Here is a 12,375-nt window from a genome sequence, read left to right as displayed (position 1 = left end):
AATTATATCTCGATATGGTCAACATTCTTACGATATTCGATATATAGCTCAATATGTTTGTATTTGCTTTTAAACAACAGAAAACACAATTTTATTGTGTCCCACATTAAATAAAACTATATAAAACAGCTACTGTTGCAGAGTAAATACAAGCAAAATGTTTAGTACAAACTTCAGCAGATTAGTTTAATGAACATCAGTGGTGTAGTCCTTGCTATACGCACGTATACTCCGTATGCCTACTTTTTCCATGAGCTGTTTGGGTATTATGACTTCTGAGGATCAATAATTGCATATACCCTCGGTATACTCACTTGTTTGCTGATTAGACTTCCCTAATTCACATGTATTTTCGTCCCCTTTAACTGTGTACCAAATGTTTTTTTAACTCGCATCTTAATTTGTTACAATTGGTGCATTTTGTATAAATCGCTCCATTCTCTGCCCCCTGACGAGCGCAGCAGCTGTGAGAAAAGTTTGTGAGTTTTTTGAAGACCACAAGTCCATGACAAGTCAACTGAATGATGATGTCTCGCTGAAACGCTCAGGTAAAATTATAAAGCAGCATGGGCGTTGCTTCAGCCCCCCTAAAAGTTTTGCGATTAACTCATACTGTAGACTTTTATATTATCACCTCAGTCCCCTTTAATTTTGATATGAAAACGGTGGCAGACTTCCGCCGCTCCGTTATCAGCAAGTTTCATATTTTATTAGCAAATCACAGCAGTGCAGTGTGAGAGCTCAAGGTGTGTGTTTATCGAAAGATTGTTATAATATCTGCATATACAGAAACACTTGCATCACTTGTTCCCCAATGGGTCATGGAGGAGCAGACATGTTTCCCATCTACGGTTTCCTCGATGCTACCCTCATCATCACAGCAGTTTCCTCCAGCAAAAATGCAGCTCTTAACGAACATTTCGCTGTTTATTTTTAAAATGAACTATGAAAATAAAACACATTAAAGTGCATGTGGCATTAACCATAGCATACATTCATGCACAGGATTAAACACAGTGACAGAGTCACTCAAATGACTCCCTGGCTAACATCTGTGTCTCTTTCCTCCCAAGCAGCTGACAAACATCACCCTCACTCCCACCTGCACGGCCTCACTCTTTCCCTGGAACACCTACACTCTTCCCGGCCAGAAGACGAGCTATCCCTCCTCTTCACCTATTCACCAAGATTGCAAATAAATTACCCTGGTGTAAATACAACCAGTTGCTTGCGTGTTTCTTTTATATCTCGCCACAACTGGTGGAGAATGTGGGCAATTTAGAGTGAAAAACACACAAACTAAGACTTACCCTGTGGAAAAAACGTCTTAACATCTCCATTCTGTGTTTAAAGGCAAGGCATCCGCTCTCTCATTCTCTCTCTCTCTCTCTTGCGTACTCTCTCTGGGAAACAGCAGGTACCACTTCCAGAGACAAAGATCAAGGCCCACCATTATATGACAAAACTCAGCGACCTGGATGATATTGATGCACATCTCCATACATTAGAAGAAGTCATCGCGGAGAGAAAAAAGTGGCCAAAGGAAGACTGGGCTGGAAGATTAGCCCCTTTCCTTAGTGGAGAAGTGCAGCGAGCCTATTATTTCTTAGATTCGCCTAAAAAAAATGAAGATTACACCGCACTAAAAAAAGAAATATTTGCCAGAGTGGGACTCTCCACGACTAACGGAGCCCAGCAGTTTGCCGTATGGACACATGATGAGAAAATCCCAGTACGCACACAAGCAGCTCATCTATCTCGTCTTGGCCGGCTATGGCTACTATGGGGAGACCCCACCGCTGTCCAGGTTGCTGAAAAATTTGTGATCGAAAAATTACTGGGAGCTCTACCCAGACGGCTGCGCGGACTCACCAGCATAAAAAACCCTGACTCTTTGGCCACCTTAGCGAAAGCGGTCGAGCTGGCCGAAGCGAATGTGGCCAGAGATCATGGAGAGAGAGCAGCTCTGCCAAACCGGAGGGTGAACCCACTGTGGTGTATGGTGGAGGGTACATCCAGACCAGGCAGCAGACCGGCGGTCCCCAGCCCGATGGACGAACCGATGCCTATGGAGCCTCTATCACCCTTGACCCCGGCCTGGCTAGCAGGATTTGCTGTACACCGTTCGATCCCCCCAGAAGCCTCCTCCCGAAAAGTCTCTTTAGATGGGAAGACGCAGACCACCACCCTGGATACTGGAAGTGCCATCACGCTGGTTCATACCGGAGTGATTCGTTACAAAGGAGATAGCAAAGCCCGAATACCAATTACCTGCATTCACGGGTTACTGGCTATGTACCAGCCCAACGAGTCACCATCACAGCGAAACCAGGCAGTTGGCCCATCGTAGTCAAGCTGGTGCCAGATCTCCTGGTACCTCTGCTACTGGGCCGAGACTGGCCGGGGTTTGAGGAGCTCCTAGCGCGTCCAAGTACTTCCACTACACATCCGGGAAAAAAAAAAAAAACGAAGGATCGGGCTCGGCGGGACCGATGGCCAGCATTAATGGTTACCAAGAGCGACAAAGGGGGCGAGTCCACAATCTCTACTAACCTATATTTTGATCTCTTCATGCAGATAAGGACAGGAGGCGATTTTGGGAGAGCCCAGCGTGAAGACCAAACTTTAAATCACTGCTGGCCTCAGGTGAGAGCCGTAGATGGGAAAGAAAGGCTCCCCGCCCCTCACCCCCTCCCACACTTTATAATCCTTAACGGTCTGCTGTACTGTGTCGCAGAGAGGCGGGGGGAAAAGAAAACCCTGTTGGTGGTTCCAAAAGATATAAGGGAGATGATATTAGAATTAGCACATACTCCCCCAATGGCGGGTCATTTAGAAGCAGGAAACATGGTGAAAAGAATTAGAGATCGATTTCACTGGCCTGGGCTCGAAGGAGATGTAAGTAGATTCTGTAAAGCATGTAACGTATGTCACCAAACGTCTCCCCACCAATTGACGTACCCTTCACCTGCATCAGTATGGACTTGATAGGGCCACTGCCAAAGTCGGCCCGGGGGCATGAACACATCCTGGTAACCTTAGATTACGCCACCCGATACCCTCAAGCGATACCCCTGAAAAAAGCAACATCAGCAGCGATCGCAAAAGAGTTATTTATGTTGTGTAGCCGAGTGGGAATACCAGCGGAAATACTGACCTATCAGGGCACCCCCTTCATGTCCCGGCTCATGGCCGATCTTTGTCAGCTCCTCAAGGTCAAACAACTGAGAATATCTGCATGAAGCCCAGCGTGCCCAGCAAAGAAGAATTGAAACGAAGAATTAAAAGAAGAGAATTTATTTGCCCCTTATTTTACAGAGAGATGCTTCCGACTCCGGCCTGGATTCGGTCCTCTCCCAGAACCACGGCGGAGAAGAACACCCAATAGTTTACGTGAGTCGGAAGCTGACCCCAGGGGAAACCAGATCTGCCACGGTGGAAAAGGAGGCCCTGACGATCAAGTGGGCAATCCTGGAGCTGATGTACTACCTGTTGGGAAGACATTTCACTCTGGTAACAGATCATGCACCACTCGACGTCGACGACGACGACGACGAAAAACATTAATGCACGAGTAACTAGATGGTTCCTAGCACTCCAGGATTACCACTTCTCTGTGCAACATCGAGCTGAGGCCTCCCATAGAAATGCGGATAGACTGTCACGGCTGTGGTATGGCTGGTCAGGTCTGTAAAAACATTCACCCCCACCCCTATACACATATATGATACATAGCTAATGAATCAAAGAAACATTGACTTTCGGCATTTATTTGCCTCCTTTCATTTAAAATTTGGGTTGGGTGCAATAGTACACCACCTTTTTTTTAGGACTACACCACTGATGAACATGTATTTGTAACTAAAGTAGTGCAAAACAAGCACAGAGAGTGCATCTGGGCTGTTTCCACTGAGCGGTACGGTATGCATTTAGGTCTGTTTCCACTGTCAAAGGTACATAAAAAGTTAACCGTACTGTAGCAAAGGGCACCAGCACAATCAAACAGCACCAAAAGGGTGGAGCTAGACTCACAGCTGAATGCTGTTAATTTACAGAAAATAGTCACCAAACCTTGTTGCCTTCTTGTGACAAACAGCCACATGACAAGAGGAAGAACAGAACCAGCAGTGTGTCCTATTGTTCTTCACGGGGCCGTTTAAGGCCCTGTTTACACTGCCAGATAAATGTGACCCAATTCAGAGTTTTGGACCACGCAAACATGAAAAAAACAATCGGCTATTCAGAGATCGGTTTCAGGCCTCCTGCATATGTGGAAATAAATCAGATATAGATTTGTGACAATGCGACTAACATGTAAACAGACAGATCGGATTTATTGAGGTATTCCGCTTTGTACGTCATTAAACTTGCGGCAATTTGGTATTTCTCCCTGGTTTAATGATGTAGAAGATTGTGTGTGGAACAGCTTACGCAGTAAACAACAGAGGTACCATGGAGGTGGAAAGTTGTCAGTGGTCGACAGCAGAACTTACCTGCCTTCATGCCCCGTGGGGAGATGAGTCAGTGGAGGACACCATATATAAACCACAGGCGCAAGCAGCGATGACGGCCCTTTCCCTCCTCCTCAGCCTCAAAATCATTTTAAAGTTGGGCTAACTTCGCATATTTCACAGAGCTAAAAGCAAGACAATTTCTTCTATCGTGGCTAGTGTGGCGCAGATGCTAGTAACCGCCTTTACGCATGCGCGATGTTGTAAATTGTATGACAAGTGTAAACACATGAATCAGATATGGTCACAATTAAAAGAACGTGTAAACGGACAGGCAAACAAATCAGATATAGGCAACAAATCAGAATTGGGCATCAAGACCTGACAGAAAGGATTAATTTCTGTCTGAAAGAAAAGTTTGTTACCCATTTGTTCGTGAGTTAACTTGGATGTTGAGTGAGTCCTTGTGTTCATATTATCACACGTGTGTAAAGTACAGTCCAGAGGAAAACAAATTCCGTTATGACCCCTCAAAGGCACTGGGTCGTTCCACATAAGTTTATGAACCCTGGTGAAAGCAAGTCTGCCATCTTATCTATCAAGACGTTGGCCAGAGCTAGAGTTGTCCTGTCTTTAAAGACATTCCAAACACCCCCCCAATTTTTAACCATTAAAGTATTTAAACATTATTTTTAACATACAAATGGTGTTTATATTTACTGTTCAGTATTTTCTCCCCGACTTTCTCTTTTGATAAATATACCTGTATATGCCCTTTACAAGACACTAGACAAACTAAGAATCCATGAATTATGTTAAAATAGTCCTGTTTGGTGTCATTCTTCTCCATATATAACACTACAACTCATGATCTAGAACATAGGATGATGACTTGTATGCTTGGTGTAGTTTCAAACCATGAGTTAAAGTTTTGTCTGTCTGTCTTGGGACTGTACGCACCAGCGAGGAGAACAAAGAATGTTTCCAGCTCGATTTTTTCTCTCATGCCATTGGTCAGTCAGGAGAGACTGGGAGTCACCTGACAACTGTCTTTAAATACCTCCTACATCCATCAAACCATTGCAGAAAAGTCTCTGCAAAAGGTGTCCGCAGAAGTGTCCCTAACGCGGCAGACTACGTTACTGTACCTGTGACTCGCAGTAGTCCATGTTTTTTATTTCTGGCAAATTAAACTCAGTTTGAAGTTGCGTCTCGCATATCCTCCGATCTGCATCGCAAGCTCCACTCAAGACTCTATCTTCAGAGAAACTTGCACTACGAGAGAAAGAGACCGACCATCTAAATCCAGGTATTTAGTCGTGCGTTAAGGCTGTACCCCGTTATCAAAAAGGTGTTTTTATAATCTTGGTGGTTCTTAATAGCTGTGTGGAACTGAGCTAGATTTGCCATTCCTTTATCTAAACTCTTCATTTCCTTGTTTACTATAGTTTTGTTGTTATGTTTGTGCATTTGTTTGTTATATGTCAGACTAGTCAATTAATCACGCTATAGCCACACTGGATTATCTTTGTTTTGCCTCACAGAAAAAGTCCCTTTAACGATAAACCTTTGCTACAAGCTGATTAAGTTTACTAAATCTTCTAAACTATTCATCGACTCCACAAGTAGTTATAATTCCCTTTCTAAATGAATGAATAATTACAGAGTTTGCTCAGACGAGAAGGTGAAGTCACTGTTATATTTATTTTGTTAAATTAACTACAAGTTAATTCTGAATATTCATAATTAATAATAGCTCATTATTATTGATCATAATACTCAAAAACTGAGCTAATTTCACTACACGTGTCTGAATTGATTATCTAAAGAGAAACAAAGCAGATATGCAGTTTTTTTAGACTATGGCGAACTTACACCTTCAAGGTTACAAGGTTTCTCTCCAGTGTGAATCTTCTCATGTTTTTTCAGATTCCTTGAATCACTGAATCTCTTGTCACAGTGTGAACACTTGTAAGGTTTCTCTCCAGTGTGAGTCCTCTCATGTCTTTTCAGGTTTCCTACTACACTGAATCTCTTGTCACAGTGTGAACATGTATAAGGTTTCTCTCCAGTGTGAGTCCTCTCATGTGTTTTCAGGCTTCCTAATATACTGAATCTCTTGGCACAGTGTGAACACTTGTAAGGTTTCTCTCCAGTGTGAGTTCTCTCATGTGTTTTCAGGCTTTCTAACAGACTGAATCTCCTGTCACAGTGTGAACAGGTGTAAGGTTTCTCTCCAGTGTGAGTTCTCTCATGCATTTTCAATTTTACAGACGTAATAAAGGTCTTCTCACACTCCAAGCAAATATGCTCTCTCACACCGGTGTGGATCTTCTGATGATCTCTTAAACCATCTTGATGTCTGAAACTCTTTTCACACACAGAGCATGAATAAAGCTTCTCCTTTGTATGAATTCGAAGGTGTCTCTTCAGGTATGAAGCCATCAAAAATGTTTTGCTGCACTGATCACATTTGTGTGTTTTCTCTCCAGTGTGGGTCAACATGTGTTTAACAAGGTTTGACGGGTGTCTGAAACTCATCCCACACTGAGAACATGTGAATGGTTTCTCTCCAGTGTGGATCCTCATGTGATTTCTGAGACTCCAATTGTTAAACAGACTTATTCCACACTGAGTGCAGGTGACGCATTTCTTGCCTTTTCTCTTCAGTGAGTGTTTATTTTCTATGATTTTCTCATGACGGTGTGTCTCCTCCATCAGGCCTGTAATAAAAACAGACTGCCTTTAAAATTAATTATTTAAGAAAGTGAAAGTTTACCACCACTAAAGTTTCATTCATGATTACTTCGTGTATTTTTTAGCGATGCACGATATATCGGCGGCCATATCATTATCGGCCGATAAATGCTATTTTTCAGATTATCGTTATCGATCCAATGTCTAAATTAGGCCGATATCTTTAAGCCGATAAATTACGTAATTGTACAGAACTGCCTGCCTCGCGCATGCAAGGGTGGAACTTAGACTTGTCCAGTGCACTATAATGGAGCTCTCCTCACATTGTTCCTTCAAAGTCCGTCCTTTCTTCGTGTGGTATTGCTGTGCATTAATATCTAACCATGTTCCTTATCATTGTAGATATGTTTCATTGAGTGCCATTTAGGGGTGTGACTATAACCGCATACCGCCATAATGAGATGTCAACTGCAGTGATGTGGTTATTACCGTCATCACCACCCATTTTTAGTTTATCGTTTATTTTTGCTCATGAATCTTTCAGGATTGTATAGAAAAACAGAATAAACTAAATAAAAGGCCTGCCCTAAGTATTTTCCACTTAAATTACAAATTTAGATAATTTCTATATCCCAGTCCCTTTATCAACATGTTTAATACAAGTCATTATTTTAAAGATTATGACTTGAGAATTATGATTTTACCTCAGCGCTGCACTTTTCTCCTTCGCCCTCGCGCTGAGCAGGTGACGGAGTGTTGTGAAGTAGTTAAACTCTCCTCAGTTTAATTTACAGTGTCAAACTGGCACAGGAATATCAGTATATTAATATAGGCTTTGCTAAAAGGCTGGTCAAATGTAGGTCTTTTTTTACAGAAGCTATAAACACATGCGCATCTGCGACCACAGTGATGAGACAACAATCGCATATATGTTGACTTATTTAAAGTATACTATTAACTATAGCATATAATCTTTTTGTATAAAGAAGTTTATTAAAAAGTAGCCAATATATCACAGGGGTTTGTGTAGCAGCAATGTGGAGCATAATTAAATCCCTTTTTCCCATGGAGCGAAACAAACACTGCACAGATGTGTAGCGGATGGAGACGCACAAAAATGTACAATTCATATATTTTTGTTGGAAGAAAAATATTCTTGGAACAAATTTCGTTTTGTACAATTTTTATCTTAGTTTTTGTCGGTCAGTTATTTACAAAATAAACAAGAATAACGAATAACCTGTGCAGTGTTTGTTTCGCTCCACGGAAAAAAAGGATTTAATTAATGCTCCACTGTAACTGCTGCTACACAAACCCCTGTGATATATTGGCTACTTTTTATGCAAAATGATTATATGCTATATCCTATAGCCTACTTAAAATAAGCCTTCTGTAAAAAAAAAAAAAAAAAGACCTACATTTGACCAGCCTTTTAGCAAAGCCTATATTAATATACTGATATTCCTGTGCCAGTTTGACACTGTAAATTAAACTGAGGAGAGTTTAACTACTTCACAACACTGAACTCAGCGTGAGGGAGAAGGAAAAAAGGAGAAAAACTAGTCAAAATAAACTCTCTCGGTTTATCATAAACTTTTCATCAATAATTTTTCCTGCAATTGACAGCAAGAACGAACACAGAAGCATTGTTGTGCATTGACTTAACCTGGGCAGCCCGGTTCGGTGTTCGTGAGAAACGCTGGACTGTACACGTGCCCATGGCAGATATATAACATCCAAATAATATAATAAGTATAAATCATAATATATTAGTGTAGTTCAGCCTTAACAGAGCGGGGTCACGTGACTCCACACACGGTAGGGAAAGTAATTGAAAAAAGTGACCTGGAAAATTTTGATTGATTATAGGTTCTGAATGTCGATTACTTTTCGATTAATCGCCCAGCACTAGGCATCACCATCAGCACTGGTTTAGCATCAACTTATCTGTGTCAAACTGTGACCAGCAATATTCCTCTTTTCACTCCTTTCTTCAACATACATCTGTAGATGCACGTGTCACCGCCCGGCGAGAAAACAAATACGTGTTGCACATAGGCATGGGCCGGTATAAAATTCTGACGGTATGATAACCTTGGATAAAAATATCACGGTATTGTGATTACAGCTTTAAAATATATTCTTTTCAAATGTCTGTGTAAAAACAAAACATTTTCCCTCTTTGAAAACAATATATTTTATTTTTTTTAAAGATTTAAAATATTTTGGAGCAGTAAACATGTCAGGCTAAATAATTCAAATGAATCACTGACTTCTGCTGTCTTCATCAAATCTTACACACCTTGAGAACGGTTTTACAGAAAATCTCAAAACCTTGACTTTTCCAAAGTGCGGTAATACCTTGAAAACAATTATCGTCCCATGCCTAAGTTGCACATTTATGCAGCAAAACTTAAAAAATACAAAATAAAAACATGATATATTTTAACCGTTTAACTGATGCCATTATTATTTTTGCTGTGCAAAATGGATGAACCACTGAGCAAACTTTGATTCTTGCTCAAAATGTTAATAAAATGAACCAGAAAAACACAACGAGCTGCTGTCTACATATTTTGTGAATTACGGCTTATTATTATACAAACAACTTTTACAGCACATTAATAATTAATTATTTTTAGCTTTTAATTTTACAGCCTTTTTAACACAAAACAATGCATTATCCATTAGTTCATGGATTTACTATGATTAGGTATGAATAATTTTGTAAATCATTTATTAATTATAGTTCAACATTTACTAATGTCTTAATAAAATCCAAAGTTGTTCTTGTTAACATGAGTTAATGAACAGAGATTTAACATGAACTAACGTTGTTTAACTTAAACAATGTTAACAAAGATGGATGAATACCGTAATGAATGTATTACTAATTGTTCATTTTAGTAAACAAAATAAATAAAATAAATTATTTTAATGCGTTACCATAACTCTACACGTTTGATTAACAGAATTACATGACTAGCACATGAAAAATACTACAGTAATTTATAGTAAATACTAAAGTGTTTTTCAACTATACTATAATAAAGTGTACTTATTTATTATAGTATTTACAACTGTGTTACTGAATGCTGTAGTAGTAACTATGGTGAAATGATCAAATGCTCTGCATACTGTAGTAAACATGAGTTTTTACTGCAGTAAACTGTGGTGTGTTGTAATATAGTTGTTGAAAATGTAGTAGAGTGTTGGGTGTTTTGTATTTATACTACACTATTTACTATAAATGACTCCAGTATTTGTCCATGAGGGTGAAATTAGTGAACACAGCATTTGATTTGCCGCTAATAAAGATCAGACAAATCCTGAAGTATAAGAATGTGTGAAAGTAAACAGGAATCATAACCTGTGCTTTTACCGCGAGAAGCTTTTACATCGAGAGCTTTAATAAAGAGGTTAGTGGCCAAAACCAAGCAAAAACAAAGCTGAAAACAGCGCGGGAACCGACACTGAAGAGGAACACAGCCGAGAGAAAAACACTTGAATATTGAGAAAGTAGGAATCTGAACTAATAAATAAGGAGAGAAACACAACGTTACCTGTTTACATATGAACACGTTAAAAGTCCGCTATTCCTGATCGCTTTCACAGAGGAATTGACAGTCAAGAGCCAGGATATAATGAATAAAGGCAGGAGTTGTGTCGTGTTCGCTAAATAATCTCTCTAGAGTTTTAAAAAGCTGAAGTGTAGCCTGTTTGTTTATTCTCTTTGCTTGTTCTGAGGTTTTACTCCAGCGCCTCCGCTATCAGTGTGCTGTGTACTACTGCCATCTAGAGGACAATCACAGCAACAGCGACTTTCAGCGGTAACAAGTTATAAGACAAAGAAAACACACTAAAGTATTTGCACAAATATAATACTGTACAGCTTCCTATTAAAAATATACATTTAAAAGATAGATGTGTGAGGGGTGAACTCATATGATGAGCACTGCATACACAGTTGAAGTCAAAATTATTCACCCTCCTGTCAATTTCTTTTTCAAATAATTCCCAAATGATGTTTAACAGATTCAGGAATTTTTCACAATATTTCCTATAATATTTTTTCTTCTGCTGAAAGTCTTACTTGTTTTATGTCAGCTAAAAGCAGTTTTTAGTGTTATTAAAACCTTTTTAATGTCAATATTAATAGCCCCCTTAAGCAATACACACACACACACACACACACACACACACACACACACACACACACACACACATATATATATATATATATATATATATATATATATATATATATATATATATATATATATATATATATATATATATATTTGATTGTCTACAGAACAAACCATTATTATACAATGATTTGCCTAATTACCCTAACTTGCCTAATTACCCTAGTTAAGCCTTTAAATGTCACTTTAAGCTGAATACTAGCATCTTGAAAAATATCTAGTCAAATATTATGTGCTGTCATCATGACAAAGATATGTAGATATATAAATATAAACACCAAAATAAAAATAAAGTTTAAATATTTTAATGGTTAACAGTGTGAATGACTTATTTATGCATGCCATGGCTTATCAGTTATTTCTAAGGCAGCCAAATAGCAAGAGATGCTATTTACATAATGTAGCAACAAAAAGTATGGTAGATGCTATTTGCACTCAGTGCTTATAGAAAGTACATGCCATTTGCACTGTTTATAGAAGGTAGACGCTATTGCGGTGTTACTAAAAGTATGATGCTATTTACACTCAAAATTAAGCATACAGTTTATTTAGCAAGTCTTAGTGTAAACACAATTTTAATAATAGTTTTTTTGTCAATTACAGTTAAAATATGGTATTTACTACATATTAATAAACAGTAAATGCTGTTTACAGTACACTTAAGTGTTAGTAGATGGTAGATGCTATTTACACTAAGTATTAGCAGGATATGCCATTTAAACAAAATGTTAACAGAAGGTACATGTATGATATTTATACTCTATTAATAAAAGAGATAAATGTACACTAAGAGCTGAAAGAAGGTACACCTAAATGTTGCACTACACCTATCTAGTAAACAAACAAAATATACTAATCAGTGAAAAAAAGTGCAGGATCAATTACTGTAGTATAATGACTACAGCCCCATTGACACCCTCTGCCAGTGCATTGATGAAATTAACAATTGGATGTGCCAAAACTTTCTTCAGTTAAACAAAGAGAAAACTGAAGTGATTGCGTTTGGGAACAGAGATGAG

At 39.1% G+C, this 12,375-nt stretch overlaps 1 protein-coding gene across 1 annotated transcript; it reads right to left on the bottom strand.

The window, feature by feature from the left end:
- Positions 1 to 4,914: 4,914 nt before the first annotated feature.
- Positions 4,915 to 10,903, bottom strand: LOC130220672 (gastrula zinc finger protein XlCGF17.1-like). Its single transcript, XM_056452890.1, has 2 exons — positions 10,712 to 10,903; positions 4,915 to 7,174 (listed from the first exon to the last, which is right to left on the bottom strand). Exon 2 carries the CDS (start codon positions 7,167 to 7,169, stop codon positions 6,312 to 6,314), a length of 858 nt encoding a protein of 285 aa, XP_056308865.1. The 5' UTR covers positions 7,170 to 7,174; positions 10,712 to 10,903; the 3' UTR covers positions 4,915 to 6,311.
- Between the last annotated feature and the right edge of the window lie 1,472 nt (positions 10,904 to 12,375).

This window comes from Danio aesculapii, chromosome 3, assembly GCF_903798145.1.
Source record: "Danio aesculapii chromosome 3, fDanAes4.1, whole genome shotgun sequence".
NCBI classification, from domain to species: domain Eukaryota; kingdom Metazoa; phylum Chordata; class Actinopteri; order Cypriniformes; family Danionidae; genus Danio; species Danio aesculapii.
Note: the sequence above shows the minus strand (reverse complement) of the source record. Positions and strands in the feature narration are given on the sequence as shown.

Coding starts and splice junctions, on each gene's coding strand:
- LOC130220672 (XM_056452890.1), bottom strand. CDS start 7,169: ATGGAGGAGACACACCGTCATGAGAAAATCATAGAAAATAAACACTCA.